Source organism: Barbus barbus (genome assembly GCF_936440315.1).
Source record: "Barbus barbus genome assembly, chromosome: 18".
In the NCBI taxonomy this organism is placed as follows: domain Eukaryota; kingdom Metazoa; phylum Chordata; class Actinopteri; order Cypriniformes; family Cyprinidae; genus Barbus; species Barbus barbus.
In genome coordinates this window covers 19,900,678-19,915,111 of record NC_136746.1, presented here as the reverse complement: position 1 = coordinate 19,915,111, position 14,434 = coordinate 19,900,678, and the positions used below count along the sequence as shown (strand labels likewise).

General features: G+C 38.9%; 1 protein-coding gene across 3 annotated transcripts; it reads right to left on the bottom strand.

The window, feature by feature from the left end:
- Window positions 1-979: 979 nt before the first annotated feature.
- ppm1aa (protein phosphatase, Mg2+/Mn2+ dependent, 1Aa) lies at window positions 980-14,412 on the bottom strand. Of its 3 annotated transcripts, XR_013785409.1 has the most exons (7): window positions 14,071-14,387; window positions 8,794-9,665; window positions 7,709-7,826; window positions 7,501-7,612; window positions 7,120-7,177; window positions 5,959-6,080; window positions 980-4,349 (listed from the first exon to the last, which is right to left on the bottom strand). XR_013785409.1 is itself a non-coding variant. In XM_079439694.1 (6 exons), the coding sequence occupies exons 2-6, from the start codon at window positions 9,646-9,648 to the stop codon at window positions 4,320-4,322; spliced, it is 1,173 nt and encodes a 390-aa protein (XP_079295820.1). In that variant the 5' UTR covers window positions 9,649-9,665; window positions 14,071-14,387; the 3' UTR covers window positions 980-4,319. The 3 variants fall into 3 exon arrangements, 2 of the variants coding, with proteins under 2 accessions (XP_079295820.1, XP_079295821.1); XM_079439694.1 differs by lacking the exon at window positions 5,959-6,080; XM_079439695.1 differs by lacking the exon at window positions 980-4,349 and having other exon boundaries at window positions 4,844-6,080; window positions 14,071-14,412.
- Window positions 14,413-14,434: the final 22 nt, after the last annotated feature.

Genomic DNA, 14,434 nt, shown 5'->3' with positions numbered 1-14,434 from the left:
TAGCTGGCTCCTAAGTATAAAAGGGGAAAATATCACTGTGACTGAAATGCTGTTAGCATTATATGACTCATATTTAGGGCCTCTGTTGCTCCGAAATGAAAATAAACAGTATATTTTAAATAAACTGGAGCACTTTTTCCTACACCTGAAACTGAATTTCATCTGAATTTTTTATTGGCCCTCCCTTCAGAAACAAGAGGCTAAATCCACCTTAAATCTCAACTGCTTTTACATTGACTTTAGATTAGGGGTCTCAGCAACCCCAAAAGCACTAGTAATAGTAACTAAATCAGCTGCAGAATTTGAAAATCATACTGGTGGTCAATGTAAAGATTTGCAAGATACAAGAAAGGTTTTTTTATGCTTTTGAAAAAGGTCCCTGAAGAAGATGCTCACCAAGGCTTGTATTTATTTGATCAATATTGCAGTAAAAACAATAATATTGTGAAATGATTACAATTAAGAATAACTGTATAAAGATATTTTTAAATGTAATTTATTCATGAGAAGACAAAGGTGAATTTTCAGCAGCCATTTCTCCAGTCTTCAGTGTCACATGATAGTTCAGAAATCATTCTAACATGCTGATTTTGTGCTCAATAAACATTTCTTGTTATTATCAATGTTGAAAACAGTTGTCCTGCTTAATATTTTTGTGAAACCATGCTACATTTCTTTTTTTCAGTATTCTTTGATAAATATAAGTTTAAGAAAATAATTTATTTGATCTTTTAAATGTTATTACTCTCACTTTAGATCAATTGCATTGATTATTATTGATGATGCATCCTTGAAGTATTAATTCCTGTGTATAATTTCCAAGCACTGCTTTTAAAATAGGCAAAATATAACCAATGTTTGTAGAATTTCAATTTAGCATATCCTTCTTTCATCGTGACCTGTCATTTCATAATATTTAATTATGTATCATCAAAACAACGGTAACAAATAACCATTACACAATAGTTTTGTTTTTTTTCAAATAAAATAGGTTTATTTCCAGTCTGAAAAGATTAAAACAACAAAAATGAACAGTGGAACAGTTAGAGGATGACCAGTGGGTCAAAGTGGGTTACAGGGAGGAGAGATTATCCTTGATTATTCACTTCATTTTGTGTACATATTTATAAATGAATACAAATATACATATCAATTGTTTAACAAAAATAGCTTAGCTTATGAGGACAGCAGATGACTGAAATCAGCAAAAATAATCCTGTTGGGGTAGGAGGTGGGATTTCACCAGAGTAAAATACCATCCGTGTGTCTATGAGAACGTGCGAGGCCGAACCACTGAATTACACACCGTGCTATAAAAATTGAGTTCCCTTTAGCACAAAATTGTGGTGTGTTTGCATACAGAGCTCTGTAATATATGAGTAAAGCCCAAGGGTTTGGGGGTGGGGTTTTGCAGGAGGCATTAAGGCTGCATTAATCACTTGGTTTATACATTAGAAGGCAGGTCCGGATCATTTAAACTGAAATGAGCTACCAAGCTAACACTACAGAGCTAGAGACCACGGAAATAGGATTTCAGAGAATAAACCTAAAATACGGGGCTTCAAAGGGTTTGTGACGCATATTTAGCAAACAATCTATGTGCAATTAACAAATGCAACGGTTCATGTGTCATTTGAATTCCTTGCAAAATGCCCTTGACAACTTAAGTGACAAGACTCAGCAAAAAAAAAAAAAACATTCTTAAACATCTCTATCATCTATAACTGGGCTTGTATGTTTCACTGTAAGCCATAACCTCTCCTCACTTAATAGACTCGTGCTTATGACCACCTCGCAACTAGAAAAATCTCTATTTTTGATTTTTGCCCCATCTAAAAACCATTTGGAAGTCTTACAAACAAAAGAGAATCTTTATAATAGCAGTCCATGAATCTCAAAACTGCATACAACAAAATGCTTTTTTCAAAACAAGTCACATAATTTGTTAATTTTCAAACAAGTGATTTTTAAGCTTGTATAAGACCAAACTGAGGGTTAAGCAAGCCAACAGCATCCTATTAAGAGTCATCGTTCTTCGTGTCTACATTCCTAAAGTGATTCCACGTAGCTTTACAGATCCAAAAAAAGCTTAAAGATACATGAACGTATCCTGGCCACTAAAACCATCCTAAAACATCCTGTTAATTTTAGATTCATTTCGTAAATCTCCTATTACACAACATTCCAGCTTCCATTGGGGAAAACACATAGCTCACCATTCCACACAAACACAATGATCTCTATGCCTGTGTTATAACAAGCTGAAAGCATAGAGGACACAGGGAGATTTTTCCGTTTACATTAGCTATACACTGTTAGATTGTCATTTTGTTACAATATTAGTTAAATAAATCACCCTGTGAGGTTCACGAAAAAGACTCAAAGTAGTGATCTTTTTACCTACCCTTTTTTCAGTATGCAAATACATGGGATTAGACTGAAAAGCTAATTTATATTTATTAGATGCAAGGGAATTCCTGTTCATATAATCTATTTCATACATAAAATTTAGTTTGGGAAGGTAAGGACGAAGGGGGTGATTTCACTTTGTCACGTTTCAGACAATCAGGACAAATGAACAAGTGACAATCTCTCTGAAAAAATACAATTAAATTAATTCAGAACTATGTTACATACAGCATTGGGGGAAAAGGTGCAGGAGAATATTAACTAAGAGCATTCAAATGAATGAACTAATGATTCAATCACACACTTTAGCAGCAAACAGTACTCTGTTGCGCTCCCTATTGGTCAGAGGAACACATGCAGGCTCTGGCCTAAACCAGGACAGCTCACTGCATCACACTGTATTTGTTCTTTGAAAAGAGAGAGAGAGAGATAGAAATCACCACATCCATAAAAAAGAAACAGATAACATAAATCAACACGAGATGGTTTAAGAAGACGAAAAATCTGAGTTGAGTGTTAATCTCAGAAAGCATTCACTCATCACTCTCTCAGCAGTGCAGATAGGTGATCGAACGCTATAGCTAAAGCCTTATATGTCAAAAGCCTAAGTATCCCCATTAAAACCCACATAATTGTAAGCACAATAAACATGCAATCTCACACATCCATTCAGACCATATGCACTGACAACCAAACACACACATAAACGCACTTAATAGGGCCTATCCCAGTTCTGAGTGCTTCTTAACAATTACTTTTTTCCAGCAAGTGCAGGAGATCCTTTAAAATGCTCCAAGACCAACTTAGCGCCCCCCCACCCAAATAAAAAAAAAATCAAGAGCTGCATTAGTGCAGAACACTGTAGAGAAGGGTCCTAGTGTTGATGATAAGAGAGTTAGGGTTAGCGCATCAGGTAAGAGAATCACACACAAAATTTGCACTATGGAAATAGTTTGGTGCATCAAACATGCATCCTCTTACACACAAACACACACCCACACCCACACGACACAAACCACTGATTTCTCAGAAGACTCGCTCATTCTCTCACAAACAAACACGCACATAATTTCAGCTTAGTTTAAGTTAAAGCGGTTTCCTCAAAAAAAAAAGGGGCAAAAATAAAACACCCACCCCACCAGAAAAAGAAAAACAGTAGTACTGAGAAAACATAACGATTCCTGTCATCTGTGCTGTGAGATTTACAAAAAAGCTTACTGTACTGTGCTGTGAGCCCATATCATTTACCCGTTTCACTTAAAAAGTAACAATACAAAAAGTTATATTTTGTTTAAAAAAAAAAAAAAGTGAAAGGAAAGCATATGAGAGGCAGATGTGTCGGGCTTCAGCGGTTGGAGAGGAAACAATAGCAGGCAGGGCAATAAAGGTGTGCCTGTTTTCTTTTTTTTATAAACTTAAAACTAAAGCTGCATTTGATACAGGCTTTTCTTTGTACAAGACAATTGCACTTCACTGAAATAAAAGCTGAAATATACAAACACACAAGGAAATGTGAATCAAATTAATTACACCAAAAAAAAATAAAAAAAATTGAAATGGCAAAAAAAAAAAAAAAATTGTATGATTTTTTAAGAGGGTGATGTTAAGGATAAAATTATTTGGGAAAAGAGTGATTTGGGACAGAAGAGTATGCAGAAAATTTCCAGAAGGTACCATTGCCTAGCACTGAGGGAACGTTACGTGAACAAGGGGAGGGAGCCCTCATTCCCTTCCTCTTCTTCCTCCGAATAGTCCAGAGCAGCTGAGCTGGGCTGTGGTAGGGTTCTTGTGCAGGTTCTGTAGTAGTTGAGGGTTCTTGTGCAGGGTTCTGGTGTCGGGTCCTGTAGGAAAGGTTGTTGTGCAGGGTTCTGAAGGGTTGTAAACTCTGTGCAGTGTTTAAAGGGGCGGGGCTACCACATGTCATCCGTGGATGCAGAGTCCTTGAATGGAGAGAGGAGGAGAGCAGCTTGTGAGATCCAACCAAGCTCCAACTGCCAACCACTCAGGAAAAAGCATGTTTGTGTGAGACACAGTATGAAACACAGGTGAAGATAAATCAGGAATGATTCTAGGAAATGTTGATGGAAATGATGGAGGGATCCAAATCTTGGGTTTAAATGGCCAAACTGATACGCTGATTGCAATTGACAGAAATTACAACACTTGATGTTGCTTGTGTGCCAAAAGGCTATTTGTAGATTTTGTGGTGCATCAATCACTTGGTTAGAAGAGCAAATTCCAGAAACAAAACTGCTATAAGTATGAACAGACTTGAGACGCGCTACAGATAAACATGTAGACTACAGGATTATTAAAAAAAATTATAATTAAGCTAGTATCTTTGTGATGCCGAAAGGTAGGCAATTATTACATAAATTTAGGGCTATAAATTACATAGTTATGATTCACAAGGATTTCACTGATTCTATAAACTACCATTTTAAAAGTTACAATTTATTTTTAAGACATTGCTCACCAAGGCTGTATTTATTTAATCATTTATTTGATTATTTGAAAATACAGTAAAACAGTAACATTACCACACATTATTAAAAGTTTAAAATGTTTTCTATTTTACATTGTAATTCATTCCTGTGATGTTGAAGCTGAATTTTCAGCAGCCATCACTCTGTCTTCAGTGTCACATGATCCTTCAGAAATCATTCTAATATGCTGATTTGGTGCTCAAGAAATATTTCTTATTACTATCTGTGTTGAATTTAAAATTAGGTGGAAATTATACTTTTGTCAGTATTCTTTGACTATTTGTAATGGATTTCTTTTTAACATTGAGAATGTCTGTCTTTATTTATTCATTTTAAATCTAGCTGATTCCAAACTTTTGGATGGTAGTGTTCGGCCTGTAAATACTGCTGTTTATTACTATTACTTGAGAGGATGCTTCCTTGGATTGGGGAAAAACACACTACATTGAACACAGAAAAAACGAATAAAAGCAATTGAAATATCAGTTTTGGCTATCACAGTGTCCTATTTTAATTCTATACATATTTGGGTCCAGAGTGATCCAAAAGGCAGCTTTAGTATCCCAAATTCAGATTTGTTCAGGTATTGGACTAAAACTGCTGTGAGTGTATTCCAATTCGAAGACAATTCAAATACAATTTCTGTATTTGGAATGCAAGCATTAATGTTAAATTTTACACCAGTTCACAGGGACCCTGTTAAATTTTTTGTAGAACTGTAAAAAAAAAAAAAAAAGAAAAAAAAAAAAGTCTTCCTCAATAAAAATCTACAGGTTCCTGTAAGGGTGTACCCAACCCCAGCGATCTATGAGACTGCACCTAAAAGCAAAGCACTACCCCAAAAGAAAGAAAAATATCACCAAACAGCTTAAGCACAACAATATGCACACCAACCAATCAGAGTTCACACTTAGCAGGCTGAACTGCCCCTTATAAACATAAATATGACATGAATATGACATGAACAAATTATTAAATAAATATGAAAGAGAGGAAAATGACAGACTGAAAATGAATTGTTCCATTGTTATTTTGGGAAGGCTTGAACTTGTTTGTAAAATACATGTGAACTGGAAGAACAGCCTGAGGTGTGGCAGGTCAAGGTTGGTAGTCATGAAAAGCATCAGAATCAAGTGCTGAGTGCTGAAGTAAAGAGCACCCAAGGTGCCTGATTTTCAGTCAAGTCTATATGAAACAAAAACGGATATACACAATCAGTTTGTTAAAAATAAATAAAATCAATCACAAATCACAATGCATATGCCACTAGGGATGCCAAAAGTATCTTTATAAAGTCCATATTTGGGGAAAAAAATCGAAATCAAATAAATACAACATACAGTATGTACCAATAGGGCGATAGATATATTTATAATATTTTTTAAAAATGGTACTGGTAGTACCAAGTGCCAAATCACTTTTGTAAGCGATGCTTTAAAATGCCACCATCATAAAGAGCAATCACAAGTCATGGTAAAATGCAGCTATGTTTATAAACATTCAAATGCACTTCTTGGTCAAAATGCTTGCCTAGTTTTATTATTCCTATTGTTTGTCATTTACTTTGAAGTAATTACTTTTAAAAACTTTGAAAATGACTTAAAACTTGAAGCAAACACTTGATTACACAACTTAATCAAGCTTTAATTGTAAATGCTAATATTTTTATTATGTTTATTATTTTAAATAAAGTGTGTTAGACAATATTAAATTTTTTGTGGTATTGAAATTGATACCATTTGAGAATTAGTAGATTCTACTGGTATTGCCTATTGAAATATGGTACCATGATAACCCTATACAGTACATCACATCTTATGTAATTAAGTTATTTTCAGGTCAAGAACTGTTCAGAGTCAAGAGGGCTATAATCATCGAATCAATCGATTACAAATTATTCAATCAACATTTAAGTGTTTAAGTTTTTCTTTTAAATATTAAATCGGTTTGCTCAACAAATTTGAGGGGCTCCACCTTGCACTCAACCAAAACTCTTTCCAAAGCACATCTCACTCACATCTCTATCCAGCACTGTCAGATGAGAGCAGATAATGTGGAATGGGATGGAAAAATGCACAAATGAAATAACAAAACTCTGGAACACTTAAGGTGACAAACAACTAAATCGTGCAATGCAACTTAATTCTAGAACAAAGCAAAAAAAAATCTTGCAAGCAAACATCCCAGCATTTATACACACACAAGGTCAGGCTGATGTACTCACTGTATCCTCGTTCCTGTATGGGTTAAGTTTGTTGTATACTGCTTCAATTACACTCCGCCTATGACAAAAACAGAGACAGGTATAATCTTCTGAGTGAAGAAAGAAAGGGAAGGAAACATCACCTCTGTAGCAAAACCTACTGAGCTGCCTCATTAAAAGCAAAATGGAACTTCATATACGATTCTTCACGTACAGCAACTTGAGAGCTGTTGGTGCAGAGCCAAGTCTCTCTCATGTCTTAACTGACCACAAACTTGTTATTGTGTTATTGAAAGGTTCTGTGAGAATTACCCACCAATGGATCACAAAATATTGGATGGACAGATCACTAGGTTTTGGAACTTGAAGTAAAGAGAGAAAACGAGATTGTGTGGTACTCACTTGCTGGCCAGCTCTCCTCCGGGTGGTAGGTTAGGGATGCTCTCAGATGCTAACGTGCGCATCACATGTACCAGGTCAGGCACACCTTCATCCCCCTGCCTCTTCAGGATCTCTGTTATATCAACAACAATTCAGAGCAATCAAGTTTGGCCCAGCAGAATTACTAATTCCATTTAATAGCAGAAGGCTTGTAAAGGTTAGCTCATACCTTCTACTCTGCTCTCCAGGTATTTATCAAGCTCCGCTTCCCTTTTGACAGCTTCAGCGGAAACCTTCGGTGCACTGACGAAACACACCAACACAACACTCATGTTGTCACGACTTCCCTGTCCAAACACAGAAGAAGAGAGGGGTTCATCAAAATTTAAACCAAATCCAAAATTTAACATCAATGAAACACTGTGGAGAAATGTAACATAAGATTTAGAATTTGGAGAACTGTGTTATGAACACTCTCTCATATAGAAATGTAAAAAAATAAAACACTTGTGTTCAATACCAGCTGGGTCACATATGTTCATTGTATTCTACTGAAGTAAATAAAGCTATTAAAAATGTATACATAATTTAAATAAATAAAAAAAAATCTAACATTTTCCATTAAACATTACAAAAAACATTTTCCATTACTTATTACATTTGTTTGCATTATATAAAACTTCCTTAATTATACTTATCTTAAATAAAAAATAAAAATGAAATCAGTTTGTTAAAAATAAATCAATAAATTTCAGGGGTAAGAAAGTTTGAGGTCAGTAAGATTTTTTTGTTTTTGAAAGAAGTCTCTTATGCTCACCAAGGCTGCATTTATTTGATCAAAAATACAGTGCAAATAGTAATATTCTATAAAAAGTATTTATTTATTCCTGTGATGGCAAAGCTGACTTTTCACCCACAATTACTCCAATCTTCAGAGTCACATGATCATTCTAATAGGCTGATTTGGTGCTCAAGAAACATTTCTAATTTTCATCAATGTTAAAAACATTGCTGGTTGACATTTTAGGTTTTTTCAGGGTGCATCGATGAACAAAGTTCATGGGGGCAGCATTTATTTGAACTACTTTTTTTGTAACAAATTGCCATTTTTTTGTAGAAAGTCTTTACTGTCAATTTATAACAATTTAATGCATCCCTTGCTGAATAAGGGAAAAAAAACATGGAACTGCACTGGAAACTGATCGAATAAAATACTTTGCAAACAATCAACAGCGTGATTTATCTCCTTTCACTGTATTTTTAATAGACAAAAGCATTCATCTGACTGGCTGGTAAAAGTCTGTTTACACTCACCTTATACAAACAGGTCTCAACAATTTCATTGCAGACCCTCTCCAGATCGTCAGTCACCTCCAGTCGTGAACGAACAAAATCGCACAGCTCCTCATTGGCCATCACATCCCAAATCCCATCACAAGCAAGAACAATAAACTCATCCTCCGCCTCCGACCGCTCGATAGCATACACCTCGGGCTCCGGTGACACCAGCTGCTCCGTGGGACCCTTACCATGCACACACTTATAGTCAAAGTCCCCCAGAGCCCTGGACACCGCTAGGGAACCATTGACACGCTGGATCATCACAGATCCTCCAGCGTTCTGGATCCTCTCCTTCTCCAAGGGGTTGCTGGGTTTGTGGTCCTGTGTGAAGAAGTGCACAGACCCTCCGCGGCTCAGCAAACCCCGCGAATCACCGCAGTTGATAAAGTAGATGTGGCGGGGTGAGACCATCACACCGACGGCCGTCGAGCCGCTGCGGTCAGCGCCGCCGTGCTTCTTCTCTGAGATCTGCCGCATGTGATCGTCGATCTGCAGGAAACCAGTACGGATTCCAGATTTCACGCCATCTACGCTGGGCTCCACGGCTGGACCTCCTCCTCCACTTCCACCCTGGAAGTCAGGGTTGCTGGTGATGTGCTCCAGGAGGTGCTCGCAGCAGTAACGTGCCACCTGCGAACCTGCATGCCCGTCATAGACAGCAAAGAACGACCAGGGGTCCAAGCCGTTGGGCAGACCGATGACAGCAGTATGCGCATCCTCCATCTCTACTCGCCAGCCCTGCATGCTGCTCAGGCCGTAGCGCAGGCAGTTTCCTTCACCATGGGCGTTGTGTTTTTCCATCTTTGGCTTGTCCAGAAATGCACCCATCTCTGCTGCTTAGGAATCTAGAACAGAAAAGTTTGAGAATAATGAGCAACATAAAAACCACTAACAGCACCAAACTAGTTGCTATTTGCAACCCAAATGGGCCAGATATATGGCCGCATGATTCACTGAAAAATGAATTCTGTATAGGGTAGTCATGGTACCACATTTCAGCAGTCAATACAAGAAAATATTCACAATTCTAAAATACCTTTAATTTCAATTATCTACCAACTGTTATTTAGCACTTCTTTATATAGACTGAACAAAATTATAAACGTAACACTTCTGTTTTTGCTGCCATTTTTCATGAGCTGAACTCAAAGATCTAAGACTTCTATGTACACAAAAGGCATATTTCGCTCAAATATTGTTCACAAATCTGTGTTAGTGAGCACTTCTTTGCCGAGATAATCCATCCACCTCACAGGTGTGGCATATCAAGATGCTGATTAGACAGCATGATTATTGCACAGATGTGCCTTAGGCTGACCACAATAAAAGGCCACTCTAAAATGTGCAGTTTTATCATACAGCACAATGCCACAGATGTCGCAAGTTTTGAGGGAGCGTGCAATTGGAATGCTGACTGCAGAAATGGCCACCAGAGCTGTTGCCCGTGAATTGAATGTTCATTTCTCTACCATAAGCCATCTCCAAAGGCGTTTCAATGAATTTGGCGGTACATCCAACCGGCCTCACAACCGCAGACCACGTGTAACCACACCAGCCCAGGACCTCCAAATCCAGCATCTTCACCCCCAAGATCATCTGAGACCAGCCACCCGGATAGCTGCTGTAACAATCGGTTTGCATAACCAAAGAATTTCTGCACAAACTGTCAGAAACAGTCTCAGGGAAACTCATCTGCATGCTCGTCATCCTCATCGGGTCTCGACCTGACTGCAGCTCGTCGTCGTAACCGACTTGAGTGGGCAAATGCTCACATTTGATGGCATCTGGCACTTTGGAGAGGTGTTCTCTTCATGGATGAATCCCGGTTTACACTGTACAGGGCAGATGGCAGACAGCGTGTATGGCGTCGTGCGGGTGAGCAGTTGTCAATGTTGTGGATCGAGTGGCCCATGGTGGCGGTGGGGTTATGGTATGGGCAGGCGTATGTTATGGACAACAAACACAGGTGCATTTTATTGATGGCATTTTGAATGCACAGAGATACCGTGACGAGATCCTGAGGCCCTTTGTTGTGCCATTCATCCACGATCATCACCTCATGTTAGGGCTGTGCAATTAAATCGAATTCGATCATCATGCGCATCTCGTCAGTAAAGCCGATTCAGAGATTGGCAGTAAATCGCCATCACCTGCTTTCAAATGGAGCGGGAATTACTACACAGAGCCGTAGTTCACCGACAAGATAGGCAATATCGCATTCATGATCGCAGACGAATCGCCTTCGATTATGAACACGAAATTGCCTAGTTTGTCAGTGAACTACAGTTTTGTGTAGTAATTCCCGTTCCGTTTGAAAGCAGGTGATGCGATTAACTGCTAATCAAGAAACCGGTTTTACTGACTAGATGCGCATGATAATCGAATTTGATTAATTGCACAGCCCTACCTCATGTTGCAGCATAATAATGCACGGCCCCATTTTGCAAGGATCTGTACACAATTCCTGGAAGCTGAAAACATGCCAGTTCTTGCATGACTCACCGGACATGTCACCCATTGAGCATGTTTGGGATGCTCTGGATCGGCGTATACAACAGTGTGTTCCAGTTCATGCCAATATCCAGCAACATCGCACAGCCATTGAAGAGGAGTGGCCAACCTGATCAACTCTATGCGAAGGAGATGTGTTGCACTGCGTGAGGAAAATGGTGATCACACCAGATACTGAATGGTTTTCGGACCACCCAGGACCCCCCCAATACATTAAAACTGCACATTTTAGAGTGCCCTTTTATTGTCGCCAGCCTAAGGCACACCTGTGCAATAATCATGCTGTCTAATCAGCATCTTGATATGCCACACCTGTGAGGTGGATGGACTATCTCGGCAAAGGAGAAGTGAAGTGAAGTGAAGTGACATGCTGCCAAGTATGGTGACCCATACTCGGAATTCGCGCTCTGCATTTAACCCATCCAACGTGCACACATACACACAGCAGTGAACACAAACACACCGTGAACACACACCCGGAGCAGTGGGCAGCCATTTATGCTGCGGCGCCCGGGGAGCAGTTGGGGGTTCGGTACCTTGCTCAAGGGCACCTCAGTCGTGGTATTGAGGGTGGAGAGGGCGCTGGACATTCACTCCCCCCACCTACAATCCCTGCCGGCCCAAGACTCGAACCCGCAACCTTTGGATTACGAGTCCGACTCTCTAACCATTAGGCCACGACTTCCCCCCAAGTGCTCACTAACACAGATTTAGACAGATTTGTGAACAATATTTGAGAGAAATAGGCCTTTTGTGTACATAGAAAAAGATGGAGAAAGATAGATCTTTGAGTTCAGATCATGAAAAATGCGGGCAAAAACAAAAGTGTTGCATTTATAATTTTGTTCAGTGTAATTACTACTACTTCAACTATTATTAATAATAATAATTCTCAGTCGTTTTCAGAAAACAACAACATCAACAAGATATATATATATATTGTGGCCAAATTGTGCATCTCTACAAACAAGCACAGCAAACCTAAGGTTTTTTCCAAACACATTTTAAAATGCAGTTGCTATTTTATTACAAATTAGATTTATGCAGTGGTATATGTTTAGGGCAGGATGATATGTCTTCATCAACAATGAAAGACAATTCCGTTTGGTGATACAGAAATTATATACTTCAACTTTAAAGTAAACTTACATTCCCACTCCTCATTTGCACAGTTCAAAACCCCTGTTGAAATGTTAAAACATTATAATAACCCTGTTCAAGTGTCAAAATATTGCATGAAATTGCAACAAGTAAATGTTTAACAACTTTTTAATCTTTGCCGAGTGATAAGCAAAATTGGCCTACTCTTGTTGACAGTCAAGAATTAAACTAAAAATTAGTTCTGTAGTGTAGTTCTCATATGTAAACATTAAAGCCAATTTAATGTAGGTTAACGAACCAAATAAGAACAGGAAAAATTGCCTACTCAGCTTATGATAACATGAGTTAATGGAATTGGAGTAGCAACAGATCTTTTCTTAATAAATTGCGGTATATTTGAACGAAATGGATTTGAAAAACAAGCAAGATGGGGACAGACTTGATTATATTCACTGGTTGTCGATTTATGGAGGCAGATCTGAATGCCAGCATGCACTCAGTTATAAGAAAGGGGCGGGGTTTAAGTGGACTAAATGATTGGTTAAGTCTGGCATATGTCACCAGAGATAAATTTGCCAGAAGATTTTTATTAAGAATTATGAGGTCAAATGATTAGTAACTAAACATATGCATGGAACAATTGTTTACAATATGATCAGTATTTAATAACATGCATTAATGGTTGATTTGAATTTAATTTCGACTTTAATTTCCCGCTAACCCGAATCAAGTCTAAATACACACAAAACTAGTCCACTTTTTATAATTCATGATGACTGTAACTACAAAAGTCTTGTCATGCCAGTGATCATTTTGGAAATAAACGATGGCATGACAACAGGCACAAGAAACTAATGTAAACACACACACACTATCACAAAGGCAGGCAGACACACATACAGCGGGTCCCAGCCATGTATGGCTGTCAGATAACGCAATGCTACACACACTCGTATACTAAAAATAGACAAGTACAGATGCATTCAGACCATTGTTCACCACTCACATTTGTCACTGCGCACTCTGAACACAAAACCAGTGCAATTTATAAAACTCCAGCCTTGACCCCTGTATATATTTGACAGGTAAACTCTGTAAATCTGATCTAGCTGCAGATTGGGTTTACTGCTAGAGTGCATTCACACTTTACAGTGAGATATCAGCAATCAATGCCCTTTGCCCTTGTTAGTGCTGAACAGCAGTGAACTGAAAGTCTGCGCGTACAGACCTGCCGCATGTTCACGCGCCTCTATTCCGCATTACGTCATGGTGTCGCGAGCCTGTTAGCACGCTAGCTTTATGCTAATACTGACGTTTGGGTCCCTTCAGTTTGACTGAAACATTAAGACAAAGTGAAATAGGCTAGTGAATGTAATCGGGAAAGAGAATGAGCTAAGAGACTGGCAGATACTCACGGCTACGGTTTGAGGTCAGACAATCTAGCAAGCTAAATGCTAACGAGAGGCCAAGTGAAGCCTCGGGCTTGGGTTGTCAGACCTGCGGCCCTCAGCTCACCATGCGACGGCCACATGCGGCAGGTCAACCCGCCGAGCTCAAATAACACCCGCCTACTCCCTTAGCCTACATGCTAACAGGCTAGCTCTGCCATTCGCATATTACAAAAGCACAGAAACTTACCCACTAAAAATAAGTCCCGGAGAGTTCTGTTGTGGAGAAGGTAAAAAACAGATAAAAGAGAAGGACGAAAAGAAAGAGAGAGATATAAACTGAGCGAGGCGGTGGTGAGAGAGAGACAGGCTGGCGGATTGTTTTGCTCTGCATTCAGTCTGTGAAAGAGCGGATCACCCTTATCTGTTTAAACCAGGGATGCATAATTCCCATTTATTCTGCGTCCTGAAAGTGGAAAGTGTCGGGTTTGACCGCTATTTTGGTCCGCTGCGTTCGGGACCGAAGCTCTGCACACCAGCAGCAGCGCAGGACCCGGATGTGGATTCAGCAGGGCTGCGCACTTAAAAGAATGACATCATCATCATCATCTCTC